The sequence below is a fragment of the Rhinopithecus bieti genome, unplaced genomic scaffold (genome assembly GCF_001698545.2).
Source record: "Rhinopithecus bieti isolate Rb0 unplaced genomic scaffold, ASM169854v2 scaffold_20170, whole genome shotgun sequence".
Taxonomy (NCBI): domain Eukaryota; kingdom Metazoa; phylum Chordata; class Mammalia; order Primates; family Cercopithecidae; genus Rhinopithecus; species Rhinopithecus bieti.
Genome location: NW_016810097.1, coordinates 1,455,151 through 1,476,861, shown reverse-complemented (window position 1 = coordinate 1,476,861; position 21,711 = coordinate 1,455,151). Strand labels below are relative to the sequence as shown.

Below are 21,711 nucleotides of genomic sequence, written 5' to 3'. Positions count from 1 at the left end.
TAACTACGACATGTCTAAGTGTGGATTTCTTTTATTTGCCCCATTTGGAATTTGTCTTCCCAAGTCTGAAAATATTATTTCATCCCTTCTGAAAAACATTCAGCCATTATCTCTTTCAGCATTGTCTTTCCCCATCATTCTCTGTTCTTTCTTTGAAATTCTGGGTAAACAGTAGACTTTCTCAGTTTATCTTGCATATCTCTTAAATTCTTTTGTGGTTTCCACCTTTTCCATAAGATGAAAATATCTTGGTTTTTCTAAAGAATTTCTTCATTTTGACTTTCTAGGTTACTAATTATCTTTTCAGTAGAGTTTAAGTCAATATTATTTTACATTTCTAGAAGTGGTAGAAATTACTGCTTTTTTCTTGAACTTCTGTTTTGATCCTTTTCAGATCTGACTAATTATTTTGAGTGTCTTTTCCTTATCTGTACTCCTCTGTTAACATAAATATATTTTTAATATTGCATTTTCGATCATTTGAGTATACGCAGTATTATGGATCTGATTACACAGGTGGTGGTTTTGCTTATTCTTGCCCAAGATGGCTCATTTCCTTGTGTACATTCTGTTTTTTGTTTTTTGTTTTTTTTTTTAAATTTGTGAGTTCACATTCCTGGGGTTTTGTTGTGGGAATTCTTTGAGGCCTGTGTTTAGCTTACCTTCCATGAGGTAAAATTTTCATTTATATTTGCTTCTGCCATCTGCTTAGAGGTACTACTAATTCATAAACTCTTAAATGTAAAAGTTTTCTGAACCATATACATAACATAATTTCTATACCTAAACCCCTGTGGAGGGCCAGCTTTTGATTAGAATTTGGAGTGGCGTATAGGGGCTTTTTCTTCTTTTCCTCCCTAAGCAAATGCTTAGACTGACAAATACCCTACTCTTTCCATGGTGACTTTCTTGATCACTCTTAGGGTTGATCACTTACTAGGGTTGTTGCCTTTTGCCTGTTCTAGCTCTGTGCAGTCTCTGTTCTGAGTTATCTGCCTTGAGAGGACCCTGGCCTTGGCCCATTAAAACCCAGGTTCTCATCATGAAATGGTACCTCCCTATAAAACCCCCCACCCACCGACCAGAGGAAACACTGTTTTGGGTGATTGCTTACTTCTCTGAAGTTCTCCTTTCTCTTTTCTAGCCTCTGAGAATTTCTCTTAATTACTCACCTGCTTAGCTCTGCATTAAAAATTGAAAAAGCATTATTAAAGCATAATCTACATACCATAAAATTACTCATTTTAAGTGTACAATTCAGATTTTGTTAAGTTTACAGAACTGTGCAACCATCACCACAATATAGTTGTAGAATTTTTCTATTATCCGTGCATACTTCATTTTTCAGTATTGTAAGATATCTTGTTTCTCCTAATAAGATCACCCACACCTTTCCCTGGAAATTGGAAAGATGGGGGCTTATCATCATTTCCCCTGTGGATTTGGAAGTAGTTGCTAAAAACTTCTTGAGTGCCTCTGAAATGTTATGACCTGCATTTGGGACTTTTACTTTATGTATGACAAGTTTGTAAAAGTTGAGTTTTTTATTTTATTGTTATTTTTGACTTTTAGGCATTCAGACCATTTTAAAGAAGAAAACTTGGGTGCTAGCTTGGCCCGGGGTACAGGGGAAGAGATGTATGTTTTGAGCTCTGTTCCTCTGGGCTGCTGCTGCATTGGTGGGTCATTATGTAGACTTAAAAGCTCCCTGTCCCACATCTCTTCTCACTTGCTTACTCCTACAACAGGTATAAGCTGTTATGAGTCGGTCATTAATTTATTATCTAGAACAAAAAGAAATCTTATCTTGTCTTCCTAAAAACATTCCAGGATAAGAGGAACTCAGCCAAATAGGAACCCAGGAGCAGTTACTGAAGGAAGTGGGAAACAACTGTTGGACTTCAGTAAATCATAAATCTGTGTATAATAGAGAAAAATAGTCATCATGGTTACAGAAGGAGCAAGATTGAAATAAAGTCATAATGGGATTTTTTCCTAAATGAAACTTCATTTAACAAATTTTATGTAAGGAAAGATCATCCATTGTGGAGTAAAGGTAGAGCCTTCCTAAAAGACTGAAAAAGTTGTCTGTCATGTACAGATGTCTAATCTGTTCATCTGACACAGGGGGGCTGTGAGTCATTTCCTCAACAGCTCAGATTTGAGCTTGGGTTTTCCTGAAACCAGCAAAACCCAAGGCCGATTGCATGTTTTCTGAAACCTGCTCTTCTGCAAGGTCCAAACTTCCACACGGTAGGCATAGATGGTATGAAAGAGGGCTACCTGATCTCATGTAAGTGGTTGTGGTGTCAGTCTTAGCCTACCTCTTTGAATAGCTGGAATTAGAGACATTTTAGTTGCTAATACAAGTAACTGTGGTAGCAAAGATAATAATTTATTTTCCTAACAAATCCAGAGATACTTCTCACTGTTCTACAAAGTCTTGGTTCTGCTGGGTTCTCTGTGGAAGTTAACTGCTCCAAGTGTTTTCCTTTTCCTTTTCTTTTTATTTGTTTATTTTTTTGAGACAGAGTCTCACTCTGTTGTCCAGACTGGAGTGCAGTGGCACCATCTCATCTCACTTCAACCTCCGCCTCCCGGTTTCAAGCAGTTCTCATGCCTCAGCCTCCCAAGTAGCTGGAATTACAGGTGCACGCCACCAGGCTGGGCCAATTTTTGTATTTTTAGTAGAGGCATGGTATCACTATGTGGCCAGGGGCTGGTATTACAAGCATGAGCCACCACGCCTGGCCTCTTTCTTTTTTTGGGACAGGGTCTTGCAGTCATGGCTTGCCGCAGCTTCAACCTTCTGGGCTCGAGCTATTCTCCCAACTCGGCCTTCCAATTAGCTGGGACTATAGGTGCGTGCCACCACACCCAGCCAACTAAAAATTTTTTAATGTATAGAGATGGGGTCTTGCTATGTAGCCCAGACTGGTCACAAACTCCTAGCCTCAAGTGATCCTCTTGCCTTGGACTGGGAGCCACTGCACCCAGCTCAGAGTGTTTCTTATTCTAACCTCAGGATCTTCTTTAGACTCACTGTTAATTGTTACCTCATTCTAGAGCCCCAGATTTTCCAGAGAGGCATTTAGGAAGCTCCTCTCCTCGCCCTGTCCTTTCATTGTAGTCAGGCCTGACACTAGTATGTGAGGTTAGCCTCTCAGAGAGCTACGGTCATGATGTTGCATTTGCACATTTGTCATTGTTAGAAGTGAGTAGCCCTGTCCCTGGGGGGTGAATTGAAGCTCATTCATCTGGAGAAGACTGTTAGTGACAGGCATTCCTTCCTCCTCCCGGGCCTCCTGAAATAGGCAGTGTGCTCTTATAGAACATTACTGCTTCAGCAGTACACCAGAAATATTTTAAAGTAATGTTTTAAAATAAAGAACAAGTCTTCCATAACCTTTGTTTTGTTAGTGTTTGTAATCATGAAACAGGAAAGATGGTTTAAATAAATCAGCCATTTCAGCCTTAGCCACACACTACCCTCATTTGTCTGATGTAGAGAGTACTTATATAATCTTTTGCTTCTTTTTTTAAAATCTTTTGCTTCTTAATTTAAATATTTTTCTGAGTTTTAAGGATTCTTAAGATTGAGAATATAGATTGAAATAAGATTGTGCTGGTAGTGACTGTCCTGGATCCAACATTCAACTGGCCTCCTAAATGATGGGAATAGGCAGGGTGCTGGGCACTTCACCAGGGATCTTTGTTAGTCCCAAAATGCTAATTTTTTCAGTGATCATCATCAGATTTTATGTTTGTTGTTCAAAATGTCGTCTTAAGACAGTGAAGCAATAGAAGTTGTAGATTACTCTTCATGAACACATCTAATTCAAGCTTTCTCCTTCAGCGAATATTTGTTTCCTTTTTTTTAAGTCATATATTTTACAAAATTTATCTTAGGTCATATTTTTCAGTGATTTTTTAAGCAAATAAATAGAAATCCCCAGTCATCTCTGTAGATTGTCATCCTGAAAAGAAATGTCTCTTTGCTTGGGTCCGGGTGACAGAGAAGGTGGAACTGTAAGTGTCAGGGAGTATAAGTGTTGCTTCTTTATGGGACTTTGAAGGACTCATAAACATCAGAGATCTGACTTTCCAGTTCCCTTACATTTTTATGTTTAAATTGCATGTTAACTTCTTTTGTTTCTCCTTGTGTTTGGGCATTACAGGATTCTGATAGTTAGCAGTCTTACAGAAAGCTGATAATCCCTAACTGTGACACTACAAACAACTGCCATAATAGTGTATAATTTTTCTGATGTGTTTATGTGCTTAAGTTGGGTGGAGGAGTAAAAATCAAAGGTTATTGCCATTGCCCTTGTTTACTCTAGCATTTAAATTCCCGGAAAGTGCCTCTGATATTCAACTGCCTACTCCTTTATCATTCATAACTCAGTTTGCAGCTGGGGTAAAGATGTGTCTCAGTACCATGTATTCAGTTGGGCCCAGATATTGCTGATGGAATTGGCTAGCCTGTTCATTTAGAAATATGGATAAACGATCACAGCCTTAGCAGTCTCTACATAGTAACATTACAGAGCTTCAGCAAAGGAAGTATGATGCAACCTGAAGGATTGTTCCTAGCTAGGTGAGCTGTATCATTGAGATGGCTGGACAGGAAGGTAAAGATTTCGGTTCAAATTAAGCCGCATCAGCCAGGAGAGATTCAAGCTGTCAGTGTTTTGAGAAACCAGTTGAAGGGCAGTTTTGCTCTTAACTATGAAACATAACCAGTTGCCTTTTCCACTTTTGATCATGATTGCCTTTGGTCCATCCTGATGTTGTCTTCCTGTTATTTTTTTTTTATTTGAAAAATTGCCTGGTGTTCAAATAAAATTCATTTTGCCTTAAGATAAGCATCTATTCCCTGTCAAATGAGAATAGCACCTTAGAGTTTTTTATTTCCTTCCTTCAAGAACACTGGAAAACACATTTTTATCTGAGGATAACAACAGTTCTTCCTTGATGCCCTTGATTCCTCAGCTTTTCTCACCTCATTTCCCATACTAGAAGAACCCTTTTCTGAAGTTACTGTTCAGGCGGGTTAGAGGCCATGCAAAGCCTGTGAGTTACACGCCCTGGGATCTTTTTGATGTATGTTATGAGTCTGTATAGTTTGCTTTGTACAGAGTTAAAAATGTGTCCTCATCTAAGTAAATAATCAGGCTGTGAGAAGGAAGGCACCCTTGGCGCTCTTGTCATCTGTTCCAGAATGGTCAGAGGTAGGGCCAGGTATGTGTGTTTTCCTTAGTAGTTAAAAGAGAAAAATCTTTAAAGATTATTTTTTATGTTTATAGGTTGCCAACTTGGCCTGTTCCATCTCAAATAATGAAGAAGGTGTAAAGCTTGTTCGAATGTCTGCAAGTCAGTTGGAAGCCCTCTGTCCTCAGGTAAAGTACAGCTGACACTGTCACTGACAGCATAACCACATTGAATTTTGATTAGAGTGGAGAGGAGGTTTATTTTGTTAAGTTTGTTTTGTCTAGGATTTTAGATGGAAGTCTTGGGAACAAATCACTGACACAGAACCCACAGAGTTTGGAATATTTTTTGTTTAACATTAAGTGACATTTGCATGGGAGATTACATGTTACTCCTTGCCCTTCATTGAAAATGCATAGTGGGCTGGGCACGGTGGCTCACGCCTGTAATCCCAGCACTTTGGGATTCCAAAGTAGGTGGGTCATTTGAGCCCAGGAGTCTGAGACCAGCCTGGGCAACATAGCAAAACCCCATCTCTTAAAAAAAAAAAATACATACATACATACATACATACATACATACATACATACAAACAAAAGTTAGCCCGACATAATGGCGTGCATCTGTAGTCCCAGCCACTCAGGAGGCTACAGTGGGAGGCTGGCTTGAGCCTGGGAGGTGAAGGTTGCAGTGAGCCGAGATCACGCCACTGCACTCCAGCCTTGGTGACAGAGTGAGACCTTGTCTTGGGGGATGGGGGAAGGTATGGTGCCCTCCATTGCTGGAAAATACAGGGTGGCAGTGACCACAGTCTCTTTGAGGGTGAGTTTACACCCTCCTTGAGGGAGGGCCATCCGCGACATCTGACCATCCTGGAACCATGAGAGTTACCCACACGATTTACCTATATTCATTTTAATGGCCAGTATTTCGGTCTTTGTGTTGGAGGAAACCAAATTCACAAGCTAGTGTCTTTATTCTGTAGTGTCATAAAACAGCCTTACGGTGCAGATAGTAACTTAATTTGGCCAGCTTCTGAAGTGAAAGCTCAAGAACTTGTCTCCATTTATAATGGTATATTGGAAGACTGGTGATGAAGCTGCATTACGCATCTGGCGCTCTAGAAAGGCTCTGAAGCACACGTGGCAACGAATGCTTTTTAAGTGCCCATTGTGTTGCCTGCCTCCTGTGAGGAGAGCTGAGTCCGTTTGTCTGAGCTGACGCTCCTTGTCATTCCAGGGGTTTCTAAGGAGTATAAGTGATGGTTCAGTAGAAGAGGTTGCCTCTCCACTTTCCCATGTATAAATTGCTCATGGCATACTCTGAGGACTTACCTCTCTTTATGTGTCCTGCCAGAAGGGAGTGGTCACATATAAAGGAGAGTAAGCAGAGGGACTGGAGTAATGAAATAGAGGTCATAGGAATGAAGTTTCTGTGTTATGTCTGCAACAAATTTTAAAATATTCTGTGACCATTATTTGGCTTTTTCATATAAATAATCCCTGACATTCAAGGTAGGCAACCAAAATAAGTAAAACCTCTCTTGGTGGTTATTAATCTGGCATTCTCATTGGTACATAGGTTAGCAGGGCATTTGTTCTAACACCTAACCATGTGGATTAATTTGCCAATGAGAGTTGCTTTGCCTTAATATTACTGTGATGGACACATTGTGAATTCAAACCATCTGATGGACATTTTCCCAACGTTAGTCCAGTCTTGAAATCTGCCAGTCATTGACAGCTGCATAGATATTTGCAATGAATCCAATCACCACATCCAGAAGGATCTTGGATGGCCAAGTTGTATGAGACAGATTTGAATTTGGATTCTTTCTTCAAGTTTGTTTGCCATTTACCCTATCAGCACTTTGTTTTTAATGCCTTTGGTTTTCCATTTGGTCTTGAAATGCTTGAAAAGTGACAATGCTTTCACAAATATGTGGAAACAGATGGTAGCATATACTGATCACACCTACCAAGAGTATTTATATAAATGATCTTGAAACCCAGGAAAAAAATCACATGGAGAGTCTAGTAGATCCTAATGAAAATGATGGTGTGCATAACTTGTGTGGCTAAGCCATGTCACATGGGTTTGAGTTAGCTGTCAGAAAGCATCGTGTCTTCCTCTCCCTTGCAGTTTCATTTTTCCTACTAAAACAGATCTCAAGAAGAATAGGCTTTAGGCAGACGGTGCCCAGACCACACCTGGTACTGGGTATGTGTCCTGAAAAAAACTGTGTTTTTTCAAGTGTGATTATTCTTCAGATTATCACCTGGGCTCATTGCTACCCTTGCTCGCAAACTGCTATGTACACAGGACTGGGCAGGTTCAATAGTGGCAAATAAAGGTGTTTACAGACATGGTCACAGCAAACTGGGCATCATGTGCTTGAATTTCAGTAGGCAGCTTTGACTCCACCCCAGCCCCATTATTGCCAGATCCTTTCCTCCTCCTTCTTGTTTCTTCTTCTTCCTTTTTTCTTTTTTTTTTTTTAATTGAGATGGAGTCTCACTCTGTCACCCAGGCTAGAGTGCAATAGCATGATCTCTGCTCACTGCAGCCTCTGCCTCCCGGGTTCAAGTGATTCTCCTGCTGCAGCCTCCCAAATAGCTGGGATTATAGGCATGTGCCACCATGCCCGGCTAATTTTTGTATTTTTGGTAGAGATGAGGTTTCACCATGTTGGCCAGGCAGGTCTCGAACTCCTGGCCTCAAATGATGCCTGCCTTGGCCTCCCAGAGTGCTGGGATTACAGGCCTAAGCCACCATGCCCGGCCCCCTTCATTATTTTAAACAAAAATTCTGCAATTCAGGTGTTTTGTCATGTCTCAATTTTAAACAATTGGTAACTAATTTAAAGTTGTTAAAATCTTTGAGGAGGATAACTCAAACTCTTCTATGCACTGCCTCTGGCCTGCTATGGCCCATGTGTTTCATGCTGAGAGGATCTCTCCTTCAAGGAAGCGAAGGAGTGTTCCTCGGAGGAAGAGGGCCTTAATTGTGGAGACCTCTGCCTCCTCTCCAGTTTGATGTGGGCAGTGATCACAAGCACCAGAGATCCACTGGGGCAGTGATCATAAGCACCAGAGATCCTGATTTCAAGGTATTTCCTTCCAAGGTCTATGCAAGTTAATCAACACGTTAGGTAACTAACTAGGGTAGTTAGTTAATTCACTGGGAGCTGAATTTGGTGTTTTAATATGCCGCAGCATATAGCCAAACATTTATTATTTTAAAGGGTGCGTTTCTTTATAGTAAGGCTACTGTTGACCTTTCTTCACAGTGTGGAAGAGGTGCTCAGTGTTTCCAGGATGTGTTTTAGTGTTTTATGTCTCATGCCTAGGCTGCTGTACATAGGCAGCACGACAGTTTGGAGTTGGCTCCTATAAGCTATTTTTAGTTTCTGGTGGAGAGAAATGACAGGTGGGACCATTAGAGTTTTCGCCCCCCACCCACCCCCCTTTTTTTTCCTTCGAGACAGAGTCTCACTCTGTCACCCAGGCTGGAGTGCAGTAGCACAATCTCGGCTCACTGCAACCTCCGCTTCCAGGGTTCAAGCAATTCTCCTGTCCCAGCCTCCCAAGTAGCTGGGACTACAGGTGCCTGCCACCACGCCCGGCTAATTTTTGTATTTTTAGTAGAGATGGGGTTTCACCTTGTTGGTCAGGCTGGTCTTGAACTCCTGACCTCAGGTGATCCACCTGCCTCGGCCTCCCAAAGTGCTGGGACTCCAGGTGTGAGTCACCGTGCCTGGCCTTTCATCCCCATTTTGAAGTTTGTCCTATAGCAAATTAACTTTCGAGAGACAGGAAAATCCATTCTAAAGTATTCCCTTTTTAGCAGTTGAACAACTTTAACTCGAAATATTTGAGATAGTAAAGTTGAGTTCAGGCTCTGTGCTCACATCTGTAATCCCAGCATTTTCAGAGGTCAAGGTGGGAGGATCATTTGAAGCCAGTATTTGAAGACCAGCCTGGGCAACAGAGCAAGACCCCATCTCCAAAAATAAAAGAAGTGGCTGGGCATGATGGCGTGCACTTGTAGTCCCAGCTACTCAGGAGGCTGAAGCAGGAGGATCGCTTGAGCACAGGAGTTCCAGGCTGCAGTGGGCTTGTGATTACACCACTGCACTCCAGCCTGGGCAACAAATTATGACCCCTCCTCTAAATATAAAATCGAGTTGAGGAAGACGTAACCTAAAAGTGGCTGTATTTTGTTGGGAGAAGGAACCCACATTTTTTGGCGATTTGTTATCATTAAGAAAAGAGGTAGGTTGGCTCTCTGTCTGCATTGCCTTCTACTTGATGGCTACTCTCTCTTACTCTTTTCTCTGGAAAGGGACCTGTCTCCATCCAAGCAGAGTGCCCCGGCCTCACAAACTTTTACAAGGAAGCAGTTTACAGCCTGGTTTGGGAAGGGACCAAAATCTGTACCCTATGTTTCGCTTGTGGATGTGCCCAAGTTTTAGTCTATAGTAGCTGCTTTAAATATTTTAATTTTTAAATTCAAAACCATTTGGTGTGCTGGCCAGGAAGAAAAAACAAAAACACAAAAATCCCAAACCTTGCAAACAGCAGCAGGTTTCTGACATTTTGAGTCTTTAAAATCAGAGGAGGGCATTGTGGAGATTATCTCACTCGATATTTTTTCTTAGTTCATTATGCAAGAATGAGCATTACACATACGTATTAACATTAAGTTAATATAAATCTGGCACTTAAATAATTTATAATGCCTGGTTTAATGCATGGCTTTTCTTGGAAATCTATACAAAGGATGAATTAAGTATATGAAGCTTCTACTTATCTACATTTCTTTTTTCTTTCATTTTTTTTTTTTTTAAAGAGACAAGTTTTCACTCTGTTACCCAGGCTAGAGTGCAGTGGGGCCATCATGACTCACTGCAGCCTTGACCTGCTAGGCTTAAGCAGTCTTTGCACCTCAGCCTCTGAGTAGCTGGGACCACAGGTAGACTCCACCACACTTGGCTAATTTAAAAAATTTTTTGTTTGCCCAGGCTGGTCTCAAACTCCTGAGGTCAGGTGATCCTCCCTCCTGAGCCTCCCAAAGTGCTGGGATTACAGCTGTGAGCCACTGTGCCTGGTCTCTTTTTTCTTTTGGTATTTCTCACTCACTAAATTGAGAAGTTACTTCTGAAATTGTTCATTCTTCCTTCTGCCTCCTTAGATTTATCTTCCATATTTCTTTTTCTGTCATTGTGCTCATGGGAACCCTGATCATATTTATGGCTGACATGCCTGACACACATCAAATAAGCATAAACCCAGGCTGGCCTGGCCCCTAGCTGGTGGGAAAATACATGGCCCTTAAAGGAGCACCCCATACATACAGGACGGGGCAGACCTGTGGCCTCAGCTGTCACTTAACCTATTATTTCACAATCATGGGACCATCTGTCTTTGAATCACTTCACTTTTCCACTTTGGTATTCTCTAATCTGGTTTTTTACAAAGCAGTTTCACAGAGAGCTCAAAGGAGATGCTTCTCACTAAAAGCTTCTCTAAGCATTTTCTGTATCCTCCCATCTCTACCCTCCTGTGCCTCCCACCCCTGCTTGACTGAGGTCTGCAAGTGTAACAGCCCCCCAGAGGTGTTGTGCTCTCTTCATAAGGCTTGCATATTGATACTGGTCTGTTGCTTTGGTTTTTTGTAATGTCTGATTTCAATATCTTTAAAATTGGAAAGTATTTCCTACTTTTTTCCTGGAAAAATCTATGTATATTTGGTATTAGTTCTTTGTATGTTTGGGAGAATTTATCAGTGAAGCCTGGTAACTGGTAAACTCTAGCTGGGCCTGGAATTTGCTTTGTGGGAAGGTTTTTAATGATGAGTTCAGTTTCTTTAATAGACATAGGGATATTTAGGTTTTTTTTTAATTCTTGAGTGAGCTTTGGTAATTTGTCTTTCATTAATTTTCTACTCTTTATTTTCTTCCTTCTGCTTGCTTTGGGTTTAATTTGCTCCCTTTCTAGTTTTAAAATTGGAAGCTTTAACTCATTGCCTTGAGACCTTCCTTCCTCCTTTTCTAAGGTAACATTTAAACATTTTAATACTATAAATTTCCCTCGAAGCACTGTTTTAGCTGCCCCACAAATTTTGATTTTGATGTGTTAAATATTATGGTTAGGATGAGCAGGAAGGACTCACTGAGAAAGTGATGTATAAACAAAGACCTGAAGGAAATGACAGAGCAAACCACGGAGGATGTCTCAGGGGAGAGGGCTCCAGGAAGAGGGAAGAGCAAGTGCAAAAGCTTGGAGGAAGGAGATCAGATAACCTAAAACAAGTTTAGGGGTTGCAGGGCCTTTGGAGGCCTTGGTCGTAGGCCTTTGGCTTTTGAGATGGGAAACCATTGAAGGGCTTTGAGTAGAAGAGTGACATGATCTTGCTTAGGTTATAACAAGATCTCGGCCAGGCGCAGTGCCTCACGCCTATAATCCCAGCACTTCGGGAGGCCAAGACACAAGGACCACTTGAGCCCAGGAGGTCTAGAACAGCCTGAGCAACATAGTGAGACCCTGTATCTATAAAAATAAAAAAATTGCCAGGCAGAGTGGTGCAAGGCTATAGTCCCGGCTACATGGAAAACCGAGGTGGGAGGATTGCTTGAGTCCAGAGGTTGAGGGTATAGTGAGCCATGATTGTGGTCCTGCTGCACTCCAGCCTGGGTGACAGAGTGAGACCCTGTCTCAAAAACAAAAAACCAAGATCTCTCTAACTTCTGTGAAGAGGGATAGACACAGAGAGGCTCTTTAGGAAATTGCAGTACACAGAATAATGGTCTCCCAAACATGTCAATTTCCTAATTCCCTAAACCCAGGAATATATTACCTCACATGGCAAAGGGGACTCTTCAGGGATGAATAAGGCTCTTTAGATGGCAAGATTATCCTAGATTATCCCAGTGGACCCCCCAATATAATCATAAGTGTCTTTATATGAAGGAGGCAGGGGCATCAGAGGCAGAGAAGAAAATACAGTGGAGGAAGCAGAGGCTAGCCACAAGTCAAGGAATGTGGGCATCCTCAGGAATTTGGAGAAGTCAAGGGCTGGCTTTTTCACTACAACCTCCAGAAGGAACACAGATCTGATGATAATGTTGTTGATTTTAGCTCTGTAAGACCCATTTCAGAATTCTGACCTCCAGAAACTGTAAGATAATAGATTTGTGTTGTTTTAAGCCACTAAATTTGTGGTAATTTATTACAGAAGCAATAGACTAAAACAGATGATACTGAACTAATCCAGGCCAGGAGTACAGTGGATATGGTGAGCACTGGTTCGAGTCTGGATATATTTTGAAGGTGAAATTTACTGAAGGATTAGATGTGAGGTGAGAGAGAAAAAGAGGGAATATAACACAGTTTTGAGCCTAAGCAGCTGAAGGATGGAGTTCCCATTTATTTTGATAAGGAAAGAGGGTTTGGGGAAAGAGATCTAAGTTTTGGATATGTTAATTTTGAGGTGCCTATTAGACATGCAAGATGCATGTCACGTTGAGGGAAGAGGTCTGAACAGGATGTATAAATGTGAGACATCACCAAGGGAGTGAGTCTCCCTGAAGGAAAGGTCTGAGTGGAACTGGGGTCCCTAACATTGAGAGTTTCAGGAGGTGAGCAGTGGCCAGCACAAGAGCCTGAGGAAGCGCTCTCAGGACTAGAAGCTGGCAGTGTCTTAGAAACCAAGTGAAAGAAGAAAAAAAAAAAAGGGTTTCTGGGAAAAGATTAGATGAGATTGCCCAGGGGTGGGAAGAGTAGAAAGAGGAGAGAAGGCAGCATAGAACTGAGCTTTCAGGAAATCCCAACAGCATAGAAGAAGACGAGACAGCAAAGGAGACAAAGACAAAATAGCCAGAATGATGGAAACAAAACGGAAATAGTGTTTGAGAAAATCCAACATCCAATCCTGAAAGAACACTTTACAAACTAGGACTAGGAGAGAACTTCCTTAGCCTGATAAAGAATCTCCATGAACAATCGGTAGCTAACATTATACTTAGTGGTAAAGACTGAATGCTTTCCCTGTATGATCAGAAATAGGATAAGGACGTCCACCCTTGCCACCCTTATGTCACACTGTACTGGGGCTCAAGCCAACAATAGCATTTTAAAAGTTAACGATCAGTACAGTGATCATGCCTAGTTGGGGGCTCCTTGCAAATTTAATAGTAACATTAATTTTTGTTTTTAAAGTTATAAATAAGAGTAAACTCCCCCCCTACCCAACAGCTGTTTTCTCATCATTTATACTTTACCTTAAGTGGTCCATTCCTGTCCCTGTTTTTCTACTGCTGTTTTGGTGTTTTCCTTATTGATTTATGTAATATTGTATATTTAATCTGTAATATATATTTAAATACAGACATACATAATTGTATTTATAGGTTGACTTCTCCCATTGTTATTTTGAAATAGAATTTTCTAAGACATAAATATTGTGACTAATGGTGACTTAGTACATATGGCAACTTAGTATATAACCGAAGTGACTTTTTTTAAACTTTCAGTTTTGTTTTTTTTAACTTTCAGTTTTTTTTTTTTTTTAAACTTTCATTCAATTTCATTGAAACTGATTGTTTCTTTACAGATTTAACCTTTACATATTTCATATGAATTGCTTTGTGGGAGATCTGACACTCCCTTCATTTTGTATTCTGTTTTTTTCCTGGCATATAGAAAAGCTGTTGGTTTTTACTATTTTACATTGTCTTTAGTTATATTAATGAACTTTTATTCTAAGAGTTTTTTCAGGCCAGGTACTGTGGCTTACGCCACTAATCCCAGCACTTTGGGAGGCCAAACCGGGTGGACCACCTGAGGTCGGGAGTTCCAGACCAGCCTGACCAATATGGTGAAACCCCATCTCTACTAAAAATACATAAATTAGCCAGGTGTGGTGGCACACACCTGTAATCCCAGCTACTCAGGAGGCAGAAGCGGAAGACTCGCTTGAACCTGGGAGGCGGAGGTTGTAGTGAGCTATCATGACACTGCACTCTAGCCTGAGCGACAGAGGGAGACCCTGTCTCCAAAAAAAATAATAATAATAATTTATATACTTCAATTTTCTGTGTAATTTGCATTGGAATGTGTGATTTTTCTCATTTTTCTAACAGCTTTTCCTATTATTTTCATTTCTTACCTTATTTCATTGGCTAGAAAGTCCATTATATTATTTAACCAGTGGTGACAGTAAGTATTCCAATTAATAACGTCTTGATTTTTTAAGGTAAATGATTTTATAGTTTCACAACTCAGTGTTGTGTTGGATGATTAAAGTAGTATGTTAAGGACATAGCTATATATTTTTTTAAAAGGTGACACGGTCTCACTGTTACTCAGGCTGGAGTGCAGTGGCATGATCATGGCTTACTGCAGCCTTGGCCTTCTGGGTTTAGGCAATCTCCCCACCTCAGCCTCCCAGAGTGCTGGGATTACAGGCATGAGCCACTGTGCTCAGCCAGGACACCTCTTTCTATTCCAAATTCAGTAAGAGTAATCAGAAATGAGTATTTAATATTATCAGCTGTCTTTGGTATACAATGCTGTAATCAAAATGAGAAAATTAACCTTAGGCAAGGTGCTTCCCCTCATTATACTGTATGCAATATATAACAAAGATTTCCCTTTGTAGTGGAAAATACTTAAAACATATAATTAATTCCCTGCCCATGTTTACTTGGCTCTCTTAGGAAACATTTTCACTAGCCAGATATTCTTACAGTGCATAGCTCCACTCTGAAACATGGATAACATTATTGAATTAGTAAGTTAATTAATGAAGAAAGTGGTCTTACAATGGTGAACACATCTAGTGGATAAGGAATGGCAGGAAGGAATAAGTCTCTCAGATGAAAATGTGGGCGACCACAGCATAACATGTGAGAAAAACAAGGATCTCTTCTTCCAAATTATTGCCTAAACCCAGGCACTTATGGAAGTGTTGGGCTATTAATAGTTCATAAACTGGGATGGCTCAGTTCCCTATGCCTGTGAATCTATAATTGATAGTCTGATAATCTACCAGTTCTAAGTGTTTAGGAGGGAAGAGGAATAGCGGCACCATTCTAGTGGGTCTGAGTCTTCTTTAGTCTATTATCACTTCCAGCCTTTGAGGGCTAAGTTATAACATTCTTGAATACCCCTCCAGTAAATTGGGAATTACACCCATGATCCAAAGCATCTGAAAACTCACCCCAGACTCCTCCACTCAGGGCTGCCTCCACACTCCTGCCTCATCCAGGTCCAGCACTTTCCTCTTGTCTTTGCCTCCTTCCCAAGTTGCATGATTATAAAAACACATTTACTGGGCTGGGCATGGTGGCTCATGCCGTAATGCTAGCATTTTGGGAGGCCAAGGCAGGCGGATCACGAGGTCAGGAGATCGAGACCATCCTGGCTAACACAGTGAAACCCTGTCTCTACTAAAATTACAAAAATTAGCCAGGTGTGGTGGCACGCGCCTGTAGTCCCAGCAACTCAGGAGGCTGAGGCAGGAGAATCACTTGAACCTGGGAGGTGGAGGTTGCAGTGAGCCAAGATCACACCACTGCACTCCAGCCTGGGCGACAGAGGGAGACTCCGTCTCAAAAAAATAAAATAAACACATTTACTTCTAATAACCCATAAGCACCTTGTACCTAAGAATCCTACTAATTATTCTCTCAGCCCATTTTCATGCTACTCTCATTATTCACTTATTCAATGAATACAGCTGAAGGATCAGAATAGACATCTTTTCAAAGAATATAAAGAAACGGACAATAAGCATATGAAACAATACCTGTCATCATCAGCCATCAGGGTGATCACTTCAGATCTACTAGCATATCTAGAATTAACCAAAAAGGGGGAAAATAACAAGTGTTAGTGAAGATGTAGGGCATGGTAACCCTCATACACACTGGTGGGATGTAAAATGGTGCAGCCACTTTGGAAAAAGGTAAAGCAGCTTCTCAAAAGGTTCAACACAAAGTTTACTCTATTTCCCAGCAGTTCTACTCCATTCCCAGAGAAATAAAAACACAGAAACGTGTATGAGCGTTCATAGCAACATTATTCATAACAGAGTGGCAATAATTCAAATGTTCATTAACTAATGAATGGCTAAATAAAATGTGGCATGGTCATATAACAGAATCTTACTCATCAACAAAAAGGAGCAAAGTACTGATACATGCTACACATCAATGAACTTTTTTTTTTTTTTTTTTTTTTTTTTGAGACGGAGTCTCGGCTCTGTCGCCCAAGGCTGGAGTCAGTGGCCGATCTCAGCTCACTGTCAAGCTCGCCTCACGGCTTTACGCCATTCTCCTGCTCAGCCTCCTTGAGTAGCTGGGACTACAGGCGCCCGCACCTCGCCCGGCTAATTTTTTTTTTTTTTTTTTGTATTTTTAGTAGAGACGGGGTTTCACTGTGTTAGCCAGGATGGTCTCGATCTCCTGACCTCGTGATCTTGCCCGTTCGCTCCCAAAGTGCTGAGATTACAGTGCTTGAGCCACTGACTGCGCCCGGCCATCAATGAACTTTTAAAACATTATATTAGGCCGGGAGCAGTGGCTCATGCCTGTAATCCCAGCACTTTGGGAGGAGGTGGTCAGGAGTTCGAGACCAGTGTGGCCAGCATGGCGAAAACCCGTCTCTACTGAAAATACAAAAATTTGCCTGGCGTGGTGGTGCACACCTGTAATCCCAGCTACTTGGGAGGCTGAGACACAGGAATCACTTGAGCCTGGGAGGGGGGAGGTTGCAGTGAGCTGAGATCGCACCACTGCATTCCAGCCTGGGTGACAGAGCAAGACTCAGTCTCTAAAAGAAACACACACAAAGCAAGTTACAGAAGTCCACATGTTATATATGATTCCATTTATCTGAAATGTCCACAATAGACAGATCCATAGAGATAGAAAGTAAATTAGTGGTTGCAAAAAAAAAAAGGAGGGGGGGAGGAGTAAGGAGAGTTATGGGAAATGGCTGCTAATGGATATGGATGGGGTTTCTTTTTGGAGTGATGAAAATGTTCTAAAACTGAATGTGGTGAATGTTGCACAACTGCAAATATACTTTAAAAACAATGAAATTGTGTCCTTTAAATGGGTGAATTGTAGATAGGTGAATTTTACCTCAATAAAGCTGTTTTTTGTCTTTTGGTTTTTTTTGGAGACAGAGTCTTCCTATGTTTGCCCAGGCTGGTCTTGAACTCCTGGGCTCAAGCAGTCCTCCTGCCTCAGCCTCCCAAAGTGTTGGGATTACGAGCTTGAGCCACCATGCCCAGCTTGTCTTTTTGAGGTGGAGTCTCACTGTGTTGCCCAAGCTGGAGTGCAGTGGTGGGATCACAGCTCACTGTACCCTTGACCTCCTGGGCTCAAGCAGTGTTCCCACTTTGGCCTGTCAAGTAGCTGGGACTACAGGTGTGTGCCACCATGCCCAGCTCATTTTCTTTATTGTTTGTAGAGATGGGGTCTCACTATGTTATCCAGGGTTTAAAATTAATATTTATTTTATTTTTTTAATTTTATTTATTTATTTTTTTGAGATAGAGTTTTACTCTTGTTACCCAGGCTGGAGTGCAATGGCATAATCTCCGCTCACCGCAGCCTCCACCTCTCGGGTTCAAGCGATTCTTCTGCCTCAGCCTCCTGAGTAGCTGGGATTACAGGCGTGCGCCACCACACCTGGCCAATTTTGTATTTTTAGTAGGGATGGGATTTCACCATGTTGGTCAGGCTGGTCTTGAACTCCTGACCTCAGGTGATCTGACCACCTTGGCCTCCCAAAGTGCTGGGATTATAGGTGTGAGCCACCGCACCTGGCCTAAAATTATTTTTAAACCTTAATAGATTATACATTTTTTGAGCAGTTTTTTGTCAAATATCCTTCCATTAAAAGAAAATGAAAATACTTTTGCTTAGATACAATGTATTTTCATGAATACATTTTGATAATGTATCGAGAACCTGAAATGCCACATTTTCATCACAAGATATTTGTGGTAACCAGAACAACCCAGACATCCTACAGTAGGAGAAAAACAGTGTGTCCATAACATAGAATAATAAACTTAGTGTTTTAAACATATATCTAATGATATGGAGAAATATTTACAATAAGAATCAGGATAGTCCATTTTAAGTGGCATATAATTCTAATTGTGTATTTTTTGATGTGGCTATGTATGTGTCTATATGAGGAGTAAAAAGCCTAGAATTTAGTGTCACTGAAAATGGTAGACTTGCCACCATGAATGAAACTAGTACAGTTATTTTTTATTTGTTTTATCATTGTCCATAGTTTGCAAATAAAATATATATTACTTCAACCTCACCATATAAAACCTGTAGTTTAACACTCTTCCCCTGTCTTTATGATAGTTAGGATAGAGCATGTGGTGTGATGTCTCCTAGTGAAATGCATGTACGACAAAGCCATGACTCTGAAAAAGAGTAAACAATGAAGTTTAATATCTTTTGCAGGTTATTAATGCTGCATTGGCTTTAGCAGCAAAACCACAGAGTAAACTGGCCCAAGAGAACATGGATCTTTTTAAAGAACAGTGGGAAAAACAAGTCCGTGTTCTCACAGATGCTGTCGATGACATTACTTCCATTGATGACTTCTTGGCTGTCTCAGGTAATGAGCTGGTTCCCCAGAGAAGTATGTGAAGATGTTCATAATTACTTTTGTCTAAGCTGTATTAATGGGCAAACACTCCTGCGTCTTGGCAGGTAAATTATTCTAACAATAATATTGTGCTGATTTTCATTTTAATGTTTAAAAAGCCATCAGCTACAGGGTTTTCAAGTGACAGCTTCTCAGCTACTGGGAAGTAGCTGGGGTTGGAGATGTTTGCCTTGATAGGGCTGGTCTGAATCCTAGGAGCATGAATTAGAAACCTGGCTGGCAAAGGCTTATCCCTGCTTGTATAGAGTGAGGTCTTTCAACTGGGACCTGTAGAACACTATGACCATCCATCATCCCTCTTGCTGCCATTGTGTTTAGAAAAAAACATTGATCTGTGTCTTGGTGGAGACTGTGGTTATTTGTTATGAGCCTATGAAACTTAGGAGAAGAAGGGATTCTCATTCTCAACACCATCACCTTTAGTTTCTTTTTTAAAATAATTTCTTCCCTTCTTGGAAAGCCTCTCTTCTGTCTCTCAGAGATGATCGCAGTCATAGTTTATCTGCCTACTTTTCCAAAGACAGAATGTCTGTATGATGCACAGATAGAAAACAGAGAGGAAATATTTAAGTGCCATTTAATTATGAACTTGCAAAAAATAAATCTGGGTAATTCACCTCACAGAAACAGTTGATTTCATTATATAAACATAAACTGGTAATGACTTAGTAAATTGCATTCATATAGAAAATGTCTGTCAAATGCAATTCAGTGTTTATCACACAGAGATAAATTTCAATCCCATCTTCTTAGAGTTGAGTAACTATAAATGCATTCTCCATTTAACGGGGCCTCTGTTGCCCTTGGCTGCACGGCTTGCTCTCTGAAAGTGCCAGACTTCCTGAGGCCAGTGGCTGTGGGGAGAATCAGTGGCTAAGTTTTTGTAGGGCTGAAACTACCTGTCACCCCAGGGAACCACAGGCTAGAACGTGGGCTTAAGTACATGCACAGCACAGCCCTCCAGCAGTGACCTATATAAGGGTGACTGTGTTCTGCATACCAATGCCTCCCTGTCTTCGCACTCTCTCCTTAGGACGGGTAGTCTTGGCTTAACTTGAGAAACTGAGGAGCAGGCAATCTGTAAACCGCAAAAAGTAGGGGGTAAACCATGTTGCTGCAGGACTGCCAAATTGCAGGTGTTGGTACTTTAAAACAAAAAACTCATTTGCAAGCACATCTTTGCAGGTGCCAAAAATGCAGCAATGACTTTTTTGGGAAATCTTGGCCTTCTGTTGTTTTTCCCAATGAAGTACTGAATTATTCTTTTTCATCGGTTTAGAGAAAAACATTCCACCTTCACAGCACACTTTTAAGCAAACAACAAATTCTGAAATCTAAATGCAGAGCCCTCCTCCGGATAAATACTACATTCTTAAAGTTACTTTTTTGAGATTAGGTTGGGTATGTCTCAGGCTTGGTCTGAAGGGATTTTCAGTCCTCCTTATAGCAAAGTAAAATGTAACAGCATCAAATGTCCCTCATGCACCATTCGTCAAGTCAGTGAAGAAAAGGGATTCTGCAATAGCATTTAGTGGATTCTAGGCAATATCTTTAGGGCATATGACATAAAAGAATGGTAAAGAGAAATCAAATTCTTTTAACAGATACACTGTTGTCTGGTGAGCGTGTTCAGTTTTTATGCAAATGTATGAGAGTATAAGAGGGGATTGATTTGATGGAAAGGAGTTTAGACAGTTTCTATTTAGCAAATAAAATCATGGAACAATTCTTTCAGTCAAAGGTGGTGGTGTTTTTAGAGCATCTGAATCTTAGAAGTCTACCTGGTGTGTTTTTCTGATGTTGTGTCACAGCCTTGCTTAGGAATGTTAAGTAATTAAATCATTAATAGGGCAAGACCTTTCTTCATAATTCCTCTGATTTATATAATATGCTTTTTGGGGGGAATAGATAAAGGATGGAGACAAGCAGATGCCTGGTCAGGTTTCTACTGGAGTGACCAGTTAATTTGCAGCATTCAGACTCCTTTATACTCTTACGTACATACCTCATCCATGGTAGCTTTAGCACTTTTTTTTTTGGAGATAGAGTTTTGCTCTTGTTGCCTAGGCTGGAGTGCAATGGCGGGATCTCGGCTCACCGCAACCTCTGCCTCCTGGTGGTTCAAGCAATTCTCCTGCCTCAGCCCTCCTCCCGAGTAGCTGGGATTACAGGTGCTTGCCACCATGCCCTGCTAATTTTTTGTATTTTTAGTAGAGACAAGGTTTCACCACGTTGGCCAGGCTGGTCTCGAACTCCTGACCTCAGGTGACCCACCCGCCTCAGCCTCCCAAAGTTGTGGGATTACAGGTGTGAGCCACCGCGTCCGGCCCAGCTTTAGCACTTTTTATTTCGGGGGACTAGAGATACTTCCCCATCTCACCTGACACACAGCCTAGGCAAGTGTCATCTGCAGCAGTCACGGGCAGTATTTAGATGGGAAGCCACATCTTGGCCCTGACCTGACCCTGCCTCATTTGCCAATGTCCCCTGGCCCTAAAGCAATAGTGGTGCTTCGGTGGATCCATAGTGAGATGGGCTTGTTTTTGAGTAGGGGGCTGCCTGGCAAGTGCCCAGCACCGGATCTGGCTTTTGAGGTAGGTGGGCTTCGTAGCTTTTACTAAATGAACAGCAGGGATGCACCCTGACTCCTTGGAGTGTTTGTTTTCTGCTGTCTCCTGGGGCTTGAGGCCCTTTGATACAGTGTGAGAGGTTTTATGTAGTATTTGCATTTGTGATTTTCCACCATCAGATTCTTTTTTTTTTTTTTTTTTTTTTTTTTTTTTTTTTTTTTTTT

General features: G+C 41.2%; 1 protein-coding gene across 2 annotated transcripts in view; it reads left to right on the top strand.

Moving 5' to 3' along the window:
- Nucleotides 1-21,711, top strand: part of CTNNA1 (catenin alpha 1) — a 188,834-nt gene that overhangs the window by 152,078 nt on the left and 15,045 nt on the right. For both annotated transcript variants that reach the window (XM_017891297.1, XM_017891296.1), the window contains 2 exons: nucleotides 5,307-5,399; nucleotides 18,710-18,866. In XM_017891297.1, coding sequence (XP_017746786.1) covers nucleotides 5,307-5,399; nucleotides 18,710-18,866 — 250 coding nt within the window. The remainder of the gene's footprint in view (nucleotides 1-5,306; nucleotides 5,400-18,709; nucleotides 18,867-21,711) is intronic.